Below are 23,841 nucleotides of genomic sequence, written 5' to 3'. Positions count from 1 at the left end.
TTCTGAACCCTAAGCATTATCTGACAAGAACATTGTGCTACAATAAATATACCTTTTTTTCTTACTATGGATGAATACACATGAAACGTGACTGGACACGTGAAGCTCATGTGTGATTTCACAATGTGTGTGACTGAAGCGTGGTATATTAGTTGAATTGGAACAAGTTTTTACAATGTTTACTGTGCTTCTACTCACATTCCGCAAGCATGCCCATCTCTTTGCACTTCCTGAGTCGACACTCCTGGCATTTTCTTCGCATATACATGTCCATCTCACAGTTTCCTCCACTCTTACATTTATATACAGCATTCTTTGTGATACTCCTTCTGAAGAAACCTTGAAGAAATAGCTCAGCATCAATAAGTGAGTAACTAAAATGTTTGATATGACACATATTTGAGACACATACAGTAAACTTTGGGCTTTAGGTGGTGATCATACATCAAAAACAACAATAAGAAAGGAATGTTCTTAAAAAGGTGCAAAACTGCCACAACCAAACAATATTTTTAAGACTGACCACATAGTAAAACAGCTACACGTTGGCGCAGTGGGTAGCACGTTCGCCTCACAGCAAGAAGGTTTCTGGTTTGAGCCTCGGCTGGGTCAGTTGGCATTTGTGTGTGGTGTTTGCATGTTCTCCCCATGTATGTGTGGGTTTCCTCTGGGTGGTCGGGTTTCTCCCACAAGCCAAAAAATATGTGGTATAGGTGAATTGGGTAGGCTAAACTATCCCTAATGGATGAGTGTGTATGGATGTTCCCCAGTGATGGTTTGCAACTGGCTGTTCATTCTGCTGTGGTGACCCCAGATTAATAAAGTGATTAAGCCAAAAAGAAAATGAATGAATGAATACATAGTAAAAACAAAAAAAAACTTTCTAAATAGCTATAAAGATTTAAATATATATTTTAAAGTTTAATTCTTCTATTTAATAATTACAATATGTTTTTCCATAAATAAGTCACTTTACATGTAAAAAAAAAAAAAAAAGCTAAATTAAATAACTTTAAAATAGTTAAATATTTTTTGGAGAAGCAAAATTATATAAGATAGCAGTTTTGTATGATGTATGAATATGTATGAAAATTAACTGACCATGTTTAAAGCAAAAAAAAAATCTGTTAACGTGTTTTCTCTTAAATAATTTATTTATTTAGTTATTTTTTACATTTTATTTTATTTAAACTTAAAATCTGTTCATTTTTATTTGTTTTCACTAAACCATATTTAATATCTTAGCTAATTTCATTGCTGAAGTAATTGATTGATATATTATGTTTTACCAGCCTGATTTCACATAAGTGTTTTACATTTTGTCAATTTAGTGGCTTATTCTTATGAAAATGTACGATTTTATAAAGGAGGCATGACACCCAATCTCACTCCTAAACCCAATCGTTATTGGGGGATAAGAAAATTGTACTAAATTGTACGAATGAGATCATACGAATTTATAAGAATTAGCCACTAAATCAAAAGTTAGGAATTGCCATGAGATTGTGTTAGTTTTACTGTAAAACAACATACAAATGCCTTCTGTATTTTTGCAGCCCCTGAAATCCATTATTATTATTTTTTATATACAATACAAATGCTTTTTGTATTTTTGCACTCTCTAAAACTCACTATTTTATTTTTTAATACAATACATATGCTTTTCATATTTTTGCATCCCCTAAAATACACTATTTTTTATTTTTTTAATACAATACAAATGCCTTTTGTATTTTTTGCACCTCCTAAAATACACTATTTTTATTTTTTTAATACAAAACAAATGCTTTTTGTATTTTTGTATCCCCTAAAATACACTTTTTTTATATACAATACAAATCCCTTTTGTATTTTTGCAGCCCCTAATAATACAATTTTTATTTTTTTAATACAATACAAATGCCTTTTGTATTTTTGCACCCCTGAAATCCATTATTTTTTATTTTTTTATACAATACAAAAGCTTTTTTTTTATTTTTGCACTCCTGAAATCCATAATTTAATTTTTTTTCTTACACAACAGTCATGAATAATTTGCACTATAAGCATCAGTTCATTCTGAAAAGCCTTAGTAAAAAAATAACAGAAGAACCAGTAACTCCCCTACAGTCTAAACTGTTAGGAGAAACAAGAAAACCGCTTTGTAAACACAGATCAAAGAATGGGTTCACTGCCGCCGTTACATTACGTCCAGTACTGTAATACAGATACTCTGGGATGCTCGATTTTCAGTTCTAGGCAGCAGACAAACATGTGCAGTTGTTTTTGGAACAGGTAATTATTCCAGCATGAGCCCATGAGCACAATGACACGCATTAACTTTGCATGGCGGCGTGTGGCTCTGGTTGCCTCTATCATTATTCAGCAGAAAGCTGAGAGGGAACCCAATCCAAACTGAACGTGAAGGAGCATCAAACCCAGCCAAGCCTGCGGGACGCGGGACACATGGCCCAGCATCTGCCCTTTGGCCATTGTCCATGCACAGGTGGAATTACACTTGCAGTCATTCAGCCAATGATTTTCCAAAGAGCTAAAATTGGGTGCATGGGGTTCCATGTCATTTATTATGTCCTTTATAAGCTATGTAGGCAGGGCTGCACTGTAAGACCAAGCACACAGTGATATAAGGGTTCAGTAGAGAACAAAGAGATCATGGAGGGGTGCAGCTATATGAAATAAAATATACAATAATAAAGGTATGAATGGCGAAGCTGTTAGGCCTCAAAGTTTAAATATGCATTTTACAAGCTTGATGTTGCAGAAATGATTATTGCTTTCAAACTGGTTTCCCATTTTCTTCATTAAATGAGAAAAACACACAGCCATGCCCCAAGCTCACACCATTGGTTGCTTTGTCAGGCTGGTTGGATAAATAGCTATTTAAAAAAAAATTACAAATCCATCGCCATGAGAATATAATTAACAAATGCACAAGTTATGTTATTATTTTAGCCTAAACTAATTTTTAATTATGTTTTTTATGAGTTTTATTGATCCAGTTTAGTATTTGACTAATGGTAAAATAGATAAATGATTCGGATTTTATTATAAGTTCAACTCATTTGATTTTATTATATAAAAAAAACGCTGGTTATGCTGTGCAAGTTTAATTCACTATAAGAATCATACATTTGTTCTGCAATCGAACTACTTTGAAGTACAGTATATAATTTGTTTCACTAAATATATCCTACTCATTAAAGTCATTAGTTTTGGAATCTGACTACACCGGTCACACCTTCATACTGTGTTTCATTAACTAAAAATATATAACTCATTAAAATCATTTGATTTACATTGAGATGCGTTTCCCAAATGACAACTTTACTCACAGCTGAACTACAGTGCATCACTTGGGAAATAAAAAATGTAGTGACAATAGATCCATAGTCTAAACTATGTTATTTAAGACACAAAACCATGTTCGTTAAGATGCAACACTTCAATAATGATGCTCCTTAATAGGGTGCAGTAGCAACACAACTTCTTAAGATAAAATTTACTGATTTCACTCAATGATTCTGATTCAAATGCAGATTCATTTGCCAATCAGGCTTCCATGCAAAGATGTGAATTAATCCTATGCACAAAACTGGAATATTGTATAAAACATTTGCGAATAAAGCAGCGTTTGCATCCTGTGATTCAAAGATAATTAAATCTTCACTTCAGGAATGGAGTCAACTGGTTTTTGGAGGCGTGAAATCACCCTTTGGGAACGCAGCCATACATCACAGTTTTGGGAGATAATAATACCAAACAACTTTGATGACAGACCTTGGTTCAGACATTTTAGAATGACCAAAAGAACATTTCCAGTGTAGTGGTAAAAAGTCGGTTTAAAAGTCCTACACACTTTTATTATGCCCATTTTCAAAATGTATGCGTGACTGTTTCCATTTAAAGGTTCTATGAAGCACTTTGAGATGTGCATTTTTTTATTTGATGTTTGACGTAATCTCAACTGAAACACAAAGAGAGGGCGGGACATAGAGTAACCCCTCTTCTTTTTTAAAGCACAGCCAATAGCATTTCGTTGCATCACAGCTCTGCACGATTATCATGGTTTTATGATGATCCACGATAATCATCTCCTTTTTGATACAGTCCAAGCATTGCAAGCTCTTTTAGTGCAAGATTAATTTAACCCCAGTGTTACAGAGAAAGATACAGGAAGTAATTTTACCAACAGTGATCAAATTGTATAACTAAAAACATACTAGATGAATTATGCTGAACTGTAATAGTTATTAGACATGGACAAGTGTTTACTCATTGTTTAAAACTAAGGTGTGCAGTATGAATATAATTTTATTATTGTTTTTAAGTCAGAATTATTAGCCCACCTGAATTTTTAGCCCCTCTGTTTATTTTTTCCCCAATTTCTGTTTAAAGGAGATAAGATATTTTTCAACACATTTCTAAACATAATAGTTTTAATAACTCATTTCTAATAACTGATTTAATTTATCTTTGCCATGATGACAGTAAATAATATTTTACTAGATTTTTTTCAAGACACTTCTATACAGCTTAAAGTCACATTTAAAGGCTTAACTAGGTTAATTAGGCAGGTTAGGGTAATTAGGCAAGTTATTGTATAATGATGGTTTGTTCTGTAGACTATCGAAAAAATATATAGCTTAATGGGGCTAATATTTTGACCTTAAAATGTTTTTTAAAAAATTTAAAACTGCTTTTATTTTAGCCGAAATAAAACAAATAAGACTTTCTCCAGAAGAAAAAAATATTATCAGACATACTGTGAAAATTTCCTTGCTCTGTTAAACATCATTTGGGAAATATTTAAAAAAGAAAGAAAATTCAAGGGGGACTAATAATTCTGACTTCAACTGAATATATGTAACTTATTTGATCTATTTTTAGTATGGAGAGCTCTGCTGTAACATGAATTTCCCTTTGGGATTAATAAAGTCTAACTAACAAACAGTGAGAGTGGTTGAGATCAAGCTCAGCAAATGAGAACTATCCTGAAGGGCACGGGACATGTCAGATACCAGAGATTGGTCAAGATTTGATGGTCAAGATTTGATGAAAAACTGAAGTATGAGGTGAAAAATCGATTGATTTCATTTAGGTGGAAGCGACAAACTGCAAGCTTTAGTTTTTTATTTCAGTTTTATATCTTCTAAATGCTATTTTTCTCTAAGTGTCTGCACACTAGTTTATTGAAATCCTTAAAGCTAACATGCTGATACTTACATCTAAATAAAAATATTTAAATTTCACTGGACCTCACTGCACAGTCCAAAATGTGCATAAAAATACTGTAAGTGGATAGAAATACAGCTACTGGACACACTGAAATGCTTAAGTATGTGGTGTGTAACTATAAACACCAGCAAAAATACAAAAAGGATTCACCTTTACACCCTTCACAAGTGAGTGCATTGTAGTGATACCCTGATGCTTTATCTCCACAGACCACACACAGTTCCTCGCCTTTGCTTTTTCCAGAGTGGCCTGCATGTCTTGACCGTTTACACACAGTCGGGACGACAGGGCAAGATTCATCCAGCTCATTATCAAAACCACCCTCCAACGGTCCTTTCCTCATCTCAAACATGGCAGACGGAGAGTACCATTCCTCCGCACCGTACTGTGAGTAGCAATGCTGACTGGAGTAATATGACGGTGATGACATGGAGGGCTCCACTGAAGTGTACTGCATGCTGGGATAGCTGGTGAAGGGCATGACCTCCTGGTCCTGTAGCAAGGGACTGTTCTGCTCTGCCAGAATATCTGAGGAGAAGATGGCAGCAGTGAGCGGTGCTTGTCAGTTTACAAGTCAAAGAGATGCAAGGCTCAAGCTCACCTTACTGATTTAACCCAGCATGGAGTGCTAATAGATCTTATGCCAACACAACAATTAGTGAAACTAAAACACACTCGGGTACTGTTACCTTGCAGAGACATTAAGATCTCCACCATAGCTCACGAGTAAGTATTATATTCAATCGGGAAACATATCTGACCTCTATCCAAATAGTAGCAGGAGATTGCGTGAAGTGTACATAATACAGAAGTCGAACACACCCAGAAATAAAACAAGAAATCATTAACCAAAGGCTCTTGGATTTGCACAATATCACTGTATGAAGGGTAGATTTATAGTTGGGTTTTTTTCAGTTTTGAGTTGTTATTTGATCATTTGGCAGTTGTTTTGTTTAGTTTGTGAGTAGGTTAAAAGAATTCACTTTGGAAGCTCTGTTATTAAACGTGGCCAGACAAATACTTTTCAAAGGTCAGCTGATGATTGTAAAAGTGGCATGATAATTGTTTTAAAGATACGGCTGTGTGTTTAGTTTACTTGTAGAAACGTACTACAACATACTAACCTGTAAACCATTGACTTCCATAGTATTTGTTTTTCCTTCTATAGCTGTCAATGGTTACTGGTTTCAAAATATCTTTTTGTGTTCAACAAAATAAAAATACTGGTTTGGAACAAGTCATTGATTAGAAATGACAAATAGAATTAGCATTTTTTAATGAACCATCCCTTCAATACTTGGATAACTTGCCACTTTTTGCTTGGATTAAATAAATGTCTGCAGTATACCTAAACTGTCAACATCTAAATCTGTCATCATGATTTTTGGAATTTTTGGATTCTGTTTAGTTGCATAACAACTCTATTTTGGAAAGATTTTTAATGGATATTTAGAAGATATTGCAAATGTTAAAAGAAAATCTTTAATTGAAACCAGGCTAGTGTATTGGTCAGTATAGTCGAGGGGACACATCAAATATCTATGCCATTAAATTGAGCATAACATTTTAATTTGTATATAGTTTGTGATATGGATATTATACTGAAAAAAGTGTTGCATGCAAAACTGTCGCAAACAGTTTATTTGTGTTGAATTTAAACAAACAAATTAAATTTAACAATGTTCAACTTAATTTGTTTGTTTAAATTCAGCCCAAATAAATTGTTTACAACCACTTAACGTAAAAAAAAAAATTTAGTAAATCCAAGGAATCATCTTTGAATTATTTTTTTCAGTGTAGGCCATGACAAACCAAGACAATATTAGCGAGCAATGACTGCAATTTAAAAGCGATTAGTTGACTTCACTTATAGAGAGTAAGTAAATGTGTTGCTCTAAAAGCTATTAACTAACTTTACTTAATAATTGTAGGGCAGTTTACTCATTATCTTAAGTAAAAGAACTATATGCATAAATACAAAAAATAAATTAAGTCAACTTTAATAGTTCCAAGTTAAAACAGGTATACTCACTTTTTTAAGGAAATGTCGTCTTGTCGCTTTTAAGGTAATGGGTTTACTCAGTCAAGTAATGAATTGCTTTTTACAGTGTGTGTTGTTTCACAACTGGGCCCAAAAGTTAGGTATGCAAGAATCAACTCTTAAATCAACAGGTATCGATAATCTAAATTAACTATTCAAAACAGTATACATACCAGCTGGCTTTCAGCTTGGTGTGCCCTGGCCTTTAATAAACATTTCATGTGTATGCTTCTTTTCTATATGCTAGGCTTTTAAAACATTCATATTTCAACTCAACAAACACCATGGCATACACCAGCCTTCTGCAATCATTTTTGTCTGCTTAAGCTCCGCCTTTCCTTACAGTTGGCTACAATCTCATGTTCAGATTTGCCTTCATCCAATCCACAAGTAATGGATAAAGTCAACAAAATAGTTTATATTGTATATTTTTAAAAATCATATGCATAATATACATCATCGTAATACAGAACAAAATATCTATTTCCGCTTCCGTCACTTCACAAACAGCATTTGTTATTATTATAGAAAGTAGCTGTAACTAAATTTCTAAGCAAGATTTTATTTAAATTGTATGTCGATCATGACAGTCATTGAACTTAAAAGAAAAAAAATGATGGTAAAAGATGGCATTCACGCTATTAACCACTAGACATACCATGTAAATGTTGTACATGCATTATTATTTTGTTAATCACGGTCTGACCCATTTGTGAACACAAATTTTAGATACTGGAAGTTTTTTTTATATTAAGAATTAAAAAATGTTTCAAACATAAGGCCATCTTCTTCTGTTTTATATTTGTTTTTAACAAATGTGAGAACTCTTTTTGCCAAATTAAGTGGCTAATGACAGCATTTTCCAAACTAAGATTGTTCAAGCTTTCAAATGAAAATATATGAAATATTTGAACTATATCTTTACTTCAATTAAATTTCTTCAGTGACATGTTAAACTCTGACAACTGTTTCAGTATCATGAGTGTCATACTGACCTGAAGCCTTCTCCTGAACCATGGACATTTCAGTGTGACCCAGTCATAAGCCTATTGATTCCTAACCATCAAACGCAGTACTTTTACTCCGTAGCATGTGTCATTGTGCCTCTTTTCAGAAAGTATTACTGTTCTCGAACACCTTCATACTTCTTACAGAAGTGCTAGTGTGAACAAAGGTTGCTATAGTTGCTCATTAACCTGACGGCCACGATTCCCTCATTCTCATTACAGCTAGTATCGATCTAGTTTTATAAATGTCATCTTGGACAAAGCGTGCTAATGAAGGGTTGTAAAATTAAAGGTGACAGTTTCACTTTTTTAGCTAATAACATAAATTGCTTCAGTTTTGTATCTTTCACCATGGCAAAGATATACAGGATTAGCATAAGAAGTGAAGTATAATTACCGAAGTACTCACCAAAAAAGTGTGAGCTCTCTGATAAAGGGAACGCATCGTTGGGTGGGATCTGTAAAGGTCCCACCACATTGACGTCATGGCCCACCCAATCATTCATTCAGAAGCCTGTATGTTAAGTCTACAAAGTGTCCAAATATCATTCAGTCCAGTGTGGAAATGATGGGGTTAATTCAGCTTCTTGAAGACAAAAACAAATGGAGGAAGTGAGTTTCTTTACTTACAGATGGAGGCAGTTTTTATTGCAAATTAAGGTATCTATGCAATATACTGTAGTAAACCGTCCTGTTGCTCAGGAAAAAAGCATAAAATAAATCAGTGATCAGTGAAGTTATATACTTCAGCTATATAATTCAGATTTAAAGCAGTGATAATGGTAGACACTTCAGAAGCATAATGTCCTGTGAATCCACTCAGAAGTCATTTCAGAAATGCAGAACATAATGATTTACCAAATTATTGTTGTTTTGTTTCAATCGGAGATGGTAGAATTGCTACAAATGATTACAGTGACATTTGCTCTACACTCCAAAAATATTTTTTTTTTGCTTGTTCAAACTACTTATATAAAATAAGCTGAAATAACACAATTCTTGAGATTTCATTGGGACAACTTAATTTTTTCATGTTCAATCCACATAAATTTGTTAAAAGTGTTATGTTAACTTAATCCATTTGTGTTGGGACAACATGAATGAATCGTGTGGAACCCTGCATTTTTTACAGTGTAGTTCCAAACATTTTATTCAACACAACTGACACCTACATGTCATTGTATTTGCCACTTTATATCTCTAAATTTGCTTTTAGATTGTTAAGCATTATAAAGCAACAGCATGCAACAATATATTGAAGTTTTAAAAACCCTTTTACCTTACAGTTGAGGAGTGAGCATGTCTATATCATGTGTAAGTAGCTAAAAATAAATCTAATGTTAGTTTATGGTTCAGAAAGTTAACTACACTTTAAATGAGGTTTTAATTTGAACTTTTAGCACTATTACTTTAAGAAGCCATAAACTGAACACAGTTAAACCATCCAGGAAGTAAAACGTCACATAAATATGTTTTTGAGAGGCTACAGTCTTTAGTGTATTGTATTTATATTATACCCTCATTACAATATACACAATAATAAACAAGTTTAATACTGTTTGTGTCATGAAGCGGACAGGAGACAGAGGTAAGGAAACGTTAGGGTGTTTATTAAATGACAACAAAGAGCACATGAAGGATAGCCAGGAGGATCAGGAATGATGTTGGGGTCTTTTCCTCCGTGGCTGGGTAACAGGAATACACGAGGATGGACAGCACACACACCAGATACAGCTGACAGAGGATGACACAGACTTGGAAGGACTGGAAGACAGGACGATACGGGAGGACCAGGAAGACTAGGGAGGAATACAAAGAGAACAGGTAAGTAAATCGTTTGTTTAGCTGAGGATGACTACGCTGAGTGGTCGCTCAGTTGTCCGCTTTCGTCGAGACGAGCCCGGACAATGAGCGACTGGAGTGCTGTGCTTTTATCTGGTGCTCGTGAATGTGATGCAGCTGTGTGCTCATTAGAAGTCAGGTGATGGTGATCTTCGTGAGTGGGGATCGTGAGAGCCTGACCAATCCGTGACAGTACCCCCCTCCCCAGGGCCCGCTCTGAGGGCCGAACCTCCGACGCCGTGGTGGTCTCCCTCTGCCTCTAGGCGCTGGGAACTCAGGGTGGCTCTCATGAAACTCCACCATGAGACTAGGATCGAGAATATCAGCTCTGGGAACCCAGGTCCTTTCTTCGGGGCCGTACCCTTCCCAGTCCACCAGGTACTCCAACTGGCCACCACGACGTCGGGAACGCAAGATCTCCTTCACTGCGTAGACGGCTCCTTCTTCTAGGAGCAGTGGAGGAGGGGGTTCCTCTTCGTGGTCAGGCTCTGTGGAGGGAAGAACAGGATCGTGATAGGGTTTCAGGAGTGATACGTGGAATGTAGGGTGAATACGGTAGTGAGAGGGTAATTGTAGTTTGTAGGTGACGGGGTTAACCTGTTCCACGATGGTGAAGGGACCAACAAATCGGGGACTTAACTTGCGAGAGGGCAGTCGCATGCGTATGTCCCGGGTGGATAGCCACACCTTTTGTCCGGGTGTGTATCTGGGTTCTTCAGACCTTCTCCTATCGGCGGTTACCTTGCTTCGACGGACTGCCCTCTGCAGATGTTGATGAGCCTCGTCCCAGACTCTCTCGCTCTCTCCCGGAACCAGTGATCCACTGCGGGACATCAGATGGTTCGCCATCCCAGGGAAAGAGCGGTGGTTGGAAGCCCAGGACGCACTGGAATGGCGTGAGTCCGGTGGAGGGTTGCCGCAGTGAATTTTGGGCATATTCTGCCCAGCCTAAATACTGGCTCCAGGAGTTCTGGTGACCACTGCAGAAGGTCCTCAGGAACCGTCCCACCTCCTGAATCTTCCTCTCTGTCTGCCCGTTGGTTTGGGGATGATATCCAGAAGAGAGGCTGACGGCCACACCTAGGAGCTTGAAGAAGGCTTTCCATAGACGTGAGATGAACTGTGGACCTCTGTCCGACACAATATCTTCTGGAATACCAAATGACCTGAAGACTTGATTAAAGATATTGTCGGCAGTTTCAAAGGCTGTGGGAAGACCTTTCAGAGGGATTAGTTTGACAAACTTTGAGAATCTATCTACTATGACTAGAATACAGGTATTACCTTCTGACGAAGGGAGGTCAGTGATAAAGTCCACTCCTAGGTGTGACCAGGGACGGTTCGGAATCGGCAAGGGATGGAGCTTTCCAGCGGGTAGATGACGTGGGCTCTTGGATTGGGCACAGTCCTTACAGCCCTGAACATATTGCCTCACATCCCTTGCCATGTTTGGCCACCAGAATCGTTGGGATACTAGCGAGAGAGTATTGTTGATCCCTGGATGTCCAGTGCCTAGCGAGGTATGTAAGGAGTGGATCAGATCTACCCGGTGTTCAGGTGGTATGAACTGCCGATGAGGAGGGCATCCCGGCGGAGCAGGAGCTTCCGGAGTGGCAACGACTGGAGGAGCGTTCCAGGTGATCGGACAAATGGAGATGTGTTCGGGAAGAATCTTCGTTGGGAGTTCTTCATGATCGTGATTGCTCGTGTAAACGAGAGAGAGCGTCTGCTCTTAGATTCTTGGGTCCTGGACGATAGGAAATGGAGAAATCAAAACGTGAGAAGAAAAGTGACCATCTGGCTTGACGTGGACATAGTCTCTTGGCCTCTTTGATGTACTGGAGGTTTTTGTGATCTGTGATCACCTGGAACGGATGTTTGGCTCCCTCCAACCAGTGACGCCACTCCTCCAAGGCTAGCTTGATTGCTAGAAGCTCCCTGTCTCCTATGCTGTAATTCGCTCCGCCGGGCTCAACTTCCGAGAGAAATAGGCACAGGGATGCAGTCGGGGCGGTGTATCATGATGTTGAGATAATACTGCCCCGACGCCGGTGGTGGATGCGTCCACTTCCACCACGAAAGGAAGATTTGGGTCAGGATGAGTCAGGAGTGGGGGCCCTTGTGAACTCCTTCTTAAGAAGGCGGAAGGCTGCGGCTGCTTCTTTGGTCCACTCCAGTCCTTTGGGTTTACCCTTGAGGAGATTAGTGAGAGGTGATGTAATCCTGCTGTAGTCCTTGATAAATCGTCTATAAAAGTTAGCAAACCCAAGAAACCTCTGGAGCTCCTTAATGGAAGTGGGTTCTGACCAGGATAGAACAGCCTCAATTTTCTTCCCATCCATACGTATACCGGTTTGGTCAATGATGTATCCCAGGAAATGAATCGACTTCTGGTGGAATGAGCATTTCTCCGCTTTGAGGTAGAGGTGATGTTCTCTCAATGTGTGTAGGACCTCCGCAACGTGTTGGCGATGTTCGGCCTCACTCCGGGAGTAAATGAGGATGTCATCTATGTACACTATTACACAGTGGTGAAGAAACTCCCGGAGGACTTCATGAATGAAGTTTTGGAATACGGAGGGGGCGTTGACCAGACCGTAAGGCATGACCTCATATTCATAGTGGCCAGTAGGGGTCACGAATGCTGTCTTCCATTGGTCCCCCTCACGTATTCTTATCAGATTATACGCGCTGCGGAGGTCCAATTTAGTGAAGACTTTAGCTTCTCGGAGCTGTTCCAAAGCGGCTGGTACCAGAGGAAGGGGATATCGGTATTTTACTGTACCGTTATTTAGGACCCTGTAGTCGATGCATGGACGCAGCCCTCCGTCCTTCTTGGCCACAAAGAAGAAGCTTGAGGCGGCTGGTGATTTTGAGTGACGTATGTACCCCTGACTCAGAGCCTCCCTTATGTAATCTTCCATTGCCTGATTCTCTGGAAGCGAGAGCGGGTAGATCCTACCTCTTGGCAACTGGGCATCTGATCTAGGTCGATCGCGCAGTCCCATGGCCGATGCGGCGGTAGCTGGGAAGCTCTCTTGGGGCAGAAGACATCATGAAAGGAGCTGTACTCCTTAGGAATGTGGATAGACTGCTTCTCAGGAGGACTCTCGACCGATGTTGTAAACAAAGAAATGGGGTTCCGACCTTGAGAGGGAGATTTGGAAAACAGGTAGGTGTACATCCAGATCCCCATTTCTTTATCTCTCCTGTGCCCCAAGAGATGATGGGATCGTGCTTCACCAGCCACGGGCGCCCTAGAATGATGTCCATATTTGCACCCTCCAGAACCAGAAATTGAATCCTCTCTTGATGTAACAACCCCACTTGAAGAAGGATGTCTTCGCATTGTCGATGGATACGGGTCGAAGATCGAGTGCACTGGGTTATCGGTTGTATCTGGTATATATGCGAGGACGCCTCAGTACGTAGGTGGAGTTGACGACAGAGGGATTGGGAGATGAAGTTCCCTGCTGACCCGGAGTCGATGAGGGCTGTGACAAGGAGAGAAATAGAGGCAGTAGTTATTTGTACGGTGGTAGTAAGTGGTTTACATTGTTCAATATTCGTACTGAATACACTCACTGAAGTCCGAATGGGACGAAGGGGACACTCCATACGGGTGTGTCCACTGACACCGCAGTATAGACACAGACCCCGGGTCAGCCTCCTCTGTCGTTCCGCTGATGTCAGTCTTCCAGACTCTATTATCATGGGTTCTGGTTCTGGAGAGGCTGTTGACTCAGGCGATTGGAGGAGTGCAGACGAGGGGGTGATGGGTCCTGTTGATAGGAACGGAGACGATCGGAACATCGGAGAGAATGTTGGATGAATCTCTCCAGACCCATAGTATCATCTAATGTGGCCAGCTGGATTCGGAGAGAGTGGGTTCCAAGCCGAGCCGGTACGTGGTCAACAACGATCTCTCATTCCATCCACTTGCAGCTGCTAGAGTGCGAAACCGGAGAGCATATTCCTGTGTAGATAGAGTACCTTGCTTTAGATGATACAGCTGCTCTCCAGCGGCTACTTCCCCATCAGAACGTCCAAACCCCTCTTTGAAATACTCCGTGAAGGTAGTGATGGAATTCATGACCGGCCCGGCTTGGTTCCAGATCGTCTCAAGCCCATTTAAGTGCAGGCCCAGAGAGTAGTGAACGATGTAGGCGATCTTGACTTATCTGTGGGATATAGAGAAGGTTGCATTTCGAATATGAGGGAACATTGTAACAGAAAACCATTGCACTCCCCCGCTCCGCCTGAGTAGGGCGCTGGTCGGGCCATGGGACTGGAAGGAAGGGCCGAAGAAGAAACTGTGGAGGCGGAAGTGCTCGGTGCTGGTGGTGCGTTGGAAAGTGGAGCTGGTGGCTGTAGAATCCGCTTCAACTGGTCCACCAGCTCTTGAAAGTGATCGGGGGTGCTCATGTTTGTCGTCGTTATTGGTCCGGGCTTCTGTCATGAAGCGGACAGGAGACAGAGGTAAGGAAACGTTAGGGTGTTTATTAAATGACAACAAAGAGCACATGAAGGATAGCCAGGAGGATCAGGAATGATGTTGGGGTCTTTTCCTCCGTGGCTGGGTAACAGGAATACACGAGGATGGACAGCACACACCAGATACAGCTGACAGAGGATGACACAGACTTGGAAGGACTGGAAGACAGGACGATACGGGAGGACAGGAAGACTAGGGAGGAATACAAAGAGAACAGGTAAGTAAATCGTTTGTTTAGCTGAGGATGACTACGCTGAGTGGTCGCTCAGTTGTCCGCTTTCGTCGAGACGAGCCCGGACAATGAGCGACTGGAGTGCTGTGCTTTTATCTGGTGCTCGTGAATGTGATGCAGCTGTGTGCTCATTAGAAGTCAGGTGATGGTGATCTTCGTGAGTGGGGATCGTGAGAGCCTGACCAATCCGTGACAGTTTGAGAAATCCTGATCAGACAGTTTTAAAAGCTTAAAGTTTGAAAGTGTTCAGTCTGATGTAAACATTTTGAGGTCAGGCTATCGTGTTTTGACACAATACCCTCATCATGTTGCTTTAGGGACAGCGGTAGCAATATTGTAGTCACATTTTAGCATTTTTTGCTGTATATAACATGTTGCAAACCAAATGCTAGTATCTTTGAAGACCTTTATAGTATCTTACTTGTTGCTTGCTAACATGTTTCTAGCATGTTTTAGCACATCGCTAGCATGTAACTCATGTTGCTTTCTTTACACTTTTCTAGCATGTTTTAACAGTACAAATATTTTTATTACAAGTTGTTAGCATGCTTTAACTATTGTTGACATATCTTAGGCTACTTTTTATACTGTCATGTTTTGTACATGTCTTATTACTTGCATGATAATATTTAAATTGTTGTAATGTTTTAGCACATTGCTTACATTGTTTTAACATGTGGTTAGCATCATTTAGCATATTGCTAACATTTTCTCTTTTTGTGATGGATGGATAGATTTTGATGATATTTTTTAGTAAAACGATAAGTTCATTAGACAAAAGTAGTCTGAAGGTCTGAGTTTGTGGTATCTGTATAGCTTGAAATTTCTAGGACAAGTTGTAGTCAGAAAGGTTTGTCTCATGAGTAGAATACTACACTATAAAATCCAAAATCTTAAACTTACTTAAATCATTTAATGAACCATTTTGATTAAAATAAAATAGTTTTACTCATTGTTTAGCTTTACAGTGAAATTTATAAAAGCTATATAAATACGGTGTCTGAATCGCAACTAAATCATCATAATATATTAATGTTCAAGCATTTGTTGACTTTTTGATATTAAATGTCCATAAAATATCAACATTAGCAACATTTTAACAAAAAAAGTCAATTCTAAAAACATTCTATTGAGAGTAAAACATCAGCCAAGCTCTTTTTCTCTCAATATTTCACCGTACATGCAAGTAATACATTAGGAAAGAAAAGTCACAGCACTGTGATTTAAGATTTGTTTACAACCCCACAGTGTCACAAACTACAGGCCTCAAGCGTTAGCCATACTGATTGATTCCTCAGTCCCAACAACCAGTTTCCCACATAACGCTTTTTATATAATTAATCCAGTCCATAATTTCCCATAGGACTACATGCTCGTACACACAAAGGGGTCTCCATAACAAAGTCCCATTTCAAATCAAGAAATCTCCACACCCACCCTGATCACCTAAAGAAATAATAGTATCACATCTGATTTATTTCAGTAAGATGAACGTTTTCTTACCAGATGCTGTATGCTCTCAAATCCCGTCTTGTTATTTAAAGCCATACGGTTTTTGGGAAAAGACCTCAAGCTGATTGTGTGTAGCAACTGGACAGTTGTGTGAGCGGATGGGGTCATGGGGAAACAGGACAGTGGTTATTAATTAAACTATCTATCTGTTTCTCCTCATGAGTACTAGCAGTCCCTCCCTCTGCCATCAGATCCAAACTTTGGCTGACAGGCCTAAAAACGCAGCATTACCTCCTTAACAGCGAGAGATAACCAGCACAACCCAACACATTCCCTCGCACTTACTCATATAAACAATATTATTACTGTCTCTTATGGCAGTTATACCATTTGCATTGAAATACAACTGCTTTATTTTGGCTTGTCACTCAAAAGTTTGATATTTTGTCTTCATATTATGAGCTTATGATGGTTTAGTTTTAAATTGTGAGTTAAAGTTTGATGGATATTAGTGTGCTTGAAAGAACTGGAGTTTACTTCAGGGTCTGATGCATTGCTCAATTAGCAATTACTGCAGCTTGGCTCATGTTGTTATAAACGGGCATGATGACACAATTTGCAACACATGTTTGGCTGACAATAAACCATGGTCCCAAAATATACTCTGAAAAGCACATTCACATGTTTGTGTCATGTGCTACTAACTTTGAGATTATAAAAACAAGTTCAAACTAAAGTCATTTTTTTTGTTACTTGAAATAAAATAAACATAAACTGAAAAATATAACATATACAGTATATACAAACACTCGCACTTTATTTCAGCTAGTTGTTAAAAACAAAATGTCATGTTCTTTTAGGTTTAACTTAAAATAGCTAAGAAATCAATGACATAAATTTTTATTTTATACAAAAGTGCACAATTGAATGAGGATTGAGCAAATTAACTCCACAATTACTACTACTACTACTATTACTACTACTACTACTACTACTACTACTACTACTACTACTACAGTTTTCTCAATTGCTTTGGCAGATTTTTCAAAACAGTCTCTAAACTCTAAACATTCTCTAAATATTCTCTAAACTCTCAGTGCAATGTCAAAACTGTTGTCATTTTGCATGTCTTCAAAATGTAATTACTCATCCAAAACATTTAATTAATGCTTCAAAACCTAGTTATTGTGTCAGTAATTTGGCCAAGGCCACCAAAACAAAATGTATTTGTCATCGTGTGAGCCACACTGCTCAAAATGATTAGTTGTTTTTTCACCAATACAGTCAACCATGGAAATTAAGGTTCTGATCTGATATATGTTGAGAATAGTACATTAAAATATGAACATTTGTACTCATACAGAGATTATTTCTGTGCGAATGTATTACATGCAAAGTGCAATCTTGCTTGTCCAATTACTGTATTGTACATTTCATATTTCTTATGTTACCACTAATACACAAAAATACCACAAAATAAACATCCATGAAAGAAATCCTTGGTGAATATTGTGACACTGTTGTTGGTCTTGCCAGAAATTACAGTACAAGTCTTCCAATTGCTCTTCCACAAGCATGATGCTGCAGTTCAGGAAAAAGCGTAGTGATTGTGATTGTGTCTGCATATACAGTAGTGAAGTGGATCAAAGCTGTCCTACTGTAAGACAAGAATGGGTGTTGCTGAATCTTTGATGAAACGTTTTGATCCATCTCAAACGTTGACTACTACTGTATATATGCTCACAGAATTGATTGGTTAAACTGTTGATTAAAATTGTATCACAACTAGAGGTTATTTACCAATTTAGCAGACATTATAAATCAGATATCAGATATACAGATATATCAAATATCAGATATTTATGGTGTAAACATGTGCCTATACAAATGTTTGATAGTTGAATAAAATGTTTTGAGTGTGATGGTTTACACGATGAAAAAGTTGTGAAGAGTTGGACAGTTTAGATGAGAATTGAACAATTGACCAGTTTTGATCAACAATCCATATGCAATTAGTTTTTGTTCAAACTACAGAAATTTGTACTTACGGTTTGCACACATGCGCCAAAGCATTTGCAATTTGCTTAAATCAATAAGAAATGCCAATCTGAACTGAACAGTAAGCTAATTGTTCAGAGATCTAAACTTCAATTGAGAATTGAGCCAAAGCAATTGAGAAAAACTGTAACAATAATAGTAATAACAACAAAAGTGTCTTTCTTTTAAACTCTTATATTTACATAAACATAATTATGTTTTAAATTTCTGTTCAAAATGACCCATGCTAAGCCTGTCTATGTATAAACTATACATAGCTTTGTTTACTTCAAATTAGTTGTGCAAAACAGTTTTGACTGAAAGATTTAAAAGTTTCAATGCTTTCAAACCACTGTTTTAATTAGCTACATGTACATTTAGCACATGGCTAGCCATTCACTGTTTGCTAACAGTTACTGTAGAAAGTTGCTAGCACTCTTAGTAGCCATGTTTTACCACATTGCTAGCATGTTTTATCATATTTTAGTATGAATTAACACAATGCTAATAACTTTTAGCATATTGCTAACATGTGCTAAGCTTGTCTTTAGTCATAGATAGATAGATAGATAGATAGATAGATAGATAGATAGATAGATAGATAGATAGACAGACAGACAGACAGACAGACAGACAGACAGACAGACAGACAGACAGACAGACAGATAGACAGATAGACAGATAGACAGATAGATAGATAGATAGATAGATAGATAGATAGACACCTATACACTCTCATTCACACACATACACAACGGCCAATGTAGCTTACCCAATTCCCCTGTAGCGCATGTGCACCCGAAAGAACCCACACCTACAGGGGAGAACTCCACACAAAAAAAATCCAACTGACCCAGCCGAGGCTCAAACCAGCAACCTTTTTGCTGTGAAGCGACATTGCTACCCACTGCGCCACCGCACCACCTATAGATAGATTAGTATAGATTGATTGATTGGTATAGATACTGTAGATAGATTTATTATAGATAGGTAGATGGATAGACAGACAGACCGACAGACATAGACAGATATATGGACCCAAGTAGTGAGATTTCTCTTGACCAAACGTGATGCAGGCCATCGTCCCTTTATAATTGTATCTAAAATATATGTAACAACAAGCACTTAATGATTTACCGGCTGTTGCTCCATCAGAGCGTCCCTTCTGAGTCAACAGACAGAGCTCTGAAATAAACAGACCTTTGCCATAGGCTGTGAGTGTGAGCTGGAGGACGAGCTCTGTGTGGCCTTGTGGGAAGGACACACTCACAGCTCCATTAAAAAACTCTCAGCAAACACTTCAGCTATTTTCTGACTCACGACAACACACAACGGGCACCATTTTTTCAACCACCCATAAAAAAGCTCAGTTTTGACAAATATTTTATGCATTTTTATGTCCAACTTAATAACAATTTAATAAAAGATTGCAACCTAAGCCAATTAAGTTTAATAAATAAATTTAAAAAGCATTTAGATTTAAACTTAACACTAAATAAAAAAATTGAAAACTTATAAAAATGTCAAAAAAAAAATAATATATACATATATATATATATATATATATATATATATATATATATATATATATATATATATATATATATTTAATGGAAAGTATGAATATAAAACTACAATTCTACATAACAAAATAATAGCTAAAGTATGGTTTCTTTTCATTATGTGAAACACAACCAAAATAAAAAATAAACAAAATATACCACCAAAATTAAAAACTATAATACGAATGATATGTGGTGCAATAACATTCTTAAATCAGGGTAAAAATATGCTTATAATGATGTGTTAATAATAATGTTGAGGTTTAAGAATAATGTTTTAATCTTAATTTGTGATAAACCCAAACCAAAGCGACCTGAAAGACCTGAAAATGGAAGAGACTACAATTACAGTCAATGTGAAATAAAAAGTGCTTACTGTTTTAGAATGATAAAGGCCGATGTAGAGATAAGAGCATCAAACAGCAGCCGAGAGTAGACAGACATGTCAAACATGAGCTGTCAAGGACTGCTGCACACAAAAAAATGCCATTTACACACTAACAAGGTTCACAACCTTGAACTTTCACAAGATTTACCTAAAAAAGACCGTTTGTTAACACATAGTAGAGTTAAAATGAAATAATTTACTAACATGAACTAAGAATAAACAGTACTTGAAATTTGGAGAATACTTGCACGACATTTATTATGTAAATCAATCTTTTAAACATTAGTTAATGCACTACTGAGTTAATTACTAACAATGAACGACTTTAATTTCATTAACAGACATTATTAATAAAGAGAAATAAACATTGAAATACATTTATTGTTTGTTCACAGGCGTGGCATGGTGGTTGAGTGGTTAGCACTGTCGCCTCACAACAAGAAGGTCGCTGGTTTGAGACCTGGCTGGACCTGTTGGCGTTTCTGCACTGTGAAAAATGCAGGGTTCCACACAATTCATTCATGTTGTCCCAACACAAATCGATTAAGTTAACTTAACATGTTTAACAAATTTATGTGGATTGAACATAAAAAATAAAGTTGTCCCAATGAAATCTCAAGAATTGTGTTGATTCAGCTCATTTTATATAAGTAGCTTGAACAAGCAAAAAAAAAAAAAAATCTGTCTGTTTGCATGTTCTCCATGTGTTGGTGTGGGTTTCCTCCGGGTGCTCCAGTTTCCCCCACAGTCCACAGACATGCGCTATAGGTAAATTGAATAAACTAAATTGGCCGTGTATGTGTGTGAATTAGAGTGTATGGATGTTTCCCAGTACTGGGTTGGAGAAGGAAGGGCATCCGCTGCGTAAAACACATGCTGCAATAGTTGGCGGTTCATTCCGCTGTGGCAACCCCTGATAATCAGCGACTAAGCTGAAGGGAAATGAATGAATGATAAATGTTTGTTCACATTATTAACACATAACCCAAGTAATTTAGTTTAGGATAACTATTACAAGTATTTGTGTAAACTGAACTGAAATATTGCTTAAATTCAAATTTGAAGTATAGTGACAAAAAATAAAACTAAAATAATCCCCCAAATAGTCATGTGTAAAATAAATAAATAAAATAAAGCTGCTGAAACAAGAAACTTTAAAAAGCTAAATCAATATATTACAGTTTTTCTCAGTTGCTTTGGTGCATTTCTCACAACAGTATTTACATTTGCACAACAGTTAATGCATTTCTCTAAACAATTAGTCATTTCTGCACATCATAGTAGCATTTTTTATTCCTTCCAACAAATTGCAAATGCTTTTGAACATGCATCAATTGCTTTTATACAACTCTCTGCTGCTTTATAACATTACCATTTGCTTATGTCATGTCAGTCAAAATTAACTAAACTTGTGAATGCTGAATAGTCATCCTATATAAAACTAACAGTCATTTCATTACTTGAGTCATTACATACAAAAATGTTAAGTTGTCAAAATCTGTCAAGCAAATTTTAAAAAACTTTTTAAATCTTTTTTTTTTCTCCTGAAAATGTCTTAAAGTAAACATTTTCATGAAGGATTTACAGACCTGATGTAAGTTCAGTTCCAATTTGTACTGCAATATTGTTTACAGTTGTGCACAGCTCTATCCAAAGGAAGTTTATGTTTGTTGTAAATAAGGGTCTGACTCTTTTGCATTGACAAAAATGTACAGAGTAAACTGTCATAGTAAAAACATGACAAAGCCATTTGACTATCTTGTTTATAAACAATGGTGTCAGGACTTTTTAGTCTTGGTGACACTGACAGTTTCATTGACATGAATACTTGCTTTTGAGGAATGAGCTATCCATTTTGAGCAAGTGACAACCTTTTGCAGGTTATCAACTTGGTTTTGCAGTTTGTACTAATTGTTTAGAGAAATGCATTAACTGTTGTGCAAATGTAAATAGTGTTGTGAGAAATGCACCAAAGCCACTGAGAAAAACTGTAAAACAAAAACTTTAAAAACATATTTTATTTTAGACTATAAAAGTGGATGCTGCTCAAAAAAAAATGCTGCTCAACAGATATAAGAATTTTTATACTGTGTAGAATAACATTTGCATTAAAACTATATCATTAAATTGTTTTAATAACAAGACAGCCCATCCAAGTTTTTCTTTTTAATATAATTTATATTTGGGACAGACAGACAGACAGACAGACAGACAGACAGACAGACAGACAGACAGACAGACAGACAGACAGACAGACAGATAGATAGATAGATAGATAGATAGATAGATAGATAGATAGATAGATAGATAGATAGATAGATAGATAGATAGATAGATAGATAGATAGAAAGATATATAGGTAATAGCTTATAAGTAATAAAACAATATGAGTGTTCATTTTATTTTATCGTTGTTAGTTTTTTCTCTTCTTTTTTCTGTAATTTTATTATCATGATGCAGCAAAGATATTATATTTCAAAAATCTGCAATACGTTACCAAACGGATGACAGAGTTTTGGGTGGTCGGGCTAATGTGTTTAAGAATAGCGATAACGTGAAGGATGTTTACTCCCACATGACACAAACCAGGAGATTTGCAGCTCGCTCCCAACAAAGACAAAGTGAGCCAATTTAAGCATCTCAGCATAAATAAACAAGCATCTGAAAAAGAACATGCTGTGAGATGTCAGTCTCGCTTGCGTCTTCTTCGGTTTCTTTTCTTCCACACTTGACTCATTAATACGTAAGACGCCATTTAAACTGAGTAGTCGAATGTACAGTATCTAAATGATGCAACTACATTAAAACATTGTTTGATTTACATTTGTTATAATGCTATAAACATGGCTGTGATTTCAATGGTTAAAAACTATAAAAATTCTACAGTAAAAAATCTCTGTAAAAAAAACTATTGAGTCAATTTTCTGCACAGCTTTGTTTGAGTTGACTCAACTTCCATGAGTGTAATTTCAATGGTTAAAGAACTATAAAATGCTACAGTAACCCAAGTTCTGTAGTCATCTAAAATAAAAGCTGCGCAGCAAGTTGCCTTAGTTGAGTCATCTTTTTATTTTTTATAGTAAGTTTCCTTAATATATATCACAAGTTGACTTTTCAGAATTCACAGCATGATGGTGTTTAGTAGTGTTTAGTGTGAATGACAATAGGCATCTTCTATATGTGCTCAGCATATATAAGTACACCCCTCACAAATCTACCTTTTAAATTCATATTTTTAATAGGAAGCTATACAATATTATATTTGTGCATATACATTAGATTAGTCAGTACTGCAGCCAAATCTGGAGCTTATCTAACTTTAAAAATATGAAATATTAAATACAAATTGAAAAAAAGAGGAAAAATCTAGAGAAGCAAAAAAAATGAAAAATTTTGTTGAATTTTGTAGATTGTCATTTGTTTTGCAACATTTTGCTTAAATTAATTGTATTATCTTTTAATTTCTAAATATTTTTGGTGACTAAAATATTATTTTAATAAATATATCTTTTGTTTAAATGCACCAAAATACATTGCCTAAATTCACTTA

The 23,841-nt window shown here is 37.0% G+C and overlaps 1 protein-coding gene across 2 annotated transcripts in view; it reads right to left on the bottom strand.

Annotated features, from left to right (window-relative positions):
- Positions 1–16,474, bottom strand: part of nr1h4 (nuclear receptor subfamily 1, group H, member 4) — a 29,354-nt gene extending 12,880 nt beyond the window's left edge. Inside the window, exons 1-4 of one of the 2 annotated variants that reach the window (XM_056478105.1) lie at positions 16,356–16,474; positions 8,693–8,869; positions 5,386–5,763; positions 199–339 (exon numbers count right to left, since the gene is read on the bottom strand). In XM_056478105.1, coding sequence (XP_056334080.1) covers positions 199–339; positions 5,386–5,763; positions 8,693–8,789 — 616 coding nt within the window. In that variant the 5' untranslated portion in view covers positions 8,790–8,869; positions 16,356–16,474. Of the gene's footprint in view, positions 1–198; positions 340–5,385; positions 5,764–8,271; positions 8,313–8,692; positions 8,870–16,355 lie in introns of those variants that run through there. The other variant, XM_056478106.1, reaches the window with a different exon arrangement.
- Between the last annotated feature and the right edge of the window lie 7,367 nt (positions 16,475–23,841).

The sequence above is a fragment of the Danio aesculapii genome, chromosome 18, assembly GCF_903798145.1.
Source record: "Danio aesculapii chromosome 18, fDanAes4.1, whole genome shotgun sequence".
NCBI lineage: Eukaryota > Metazoa > Chordata > Actinopteri > Cypriniformes > Danionidae > Danio > Danio aesculapii.
Note: the sequence above shows the minus strand (reverse complement) of the source record. Positions and strands in the feature narration are given on the sequence as shown.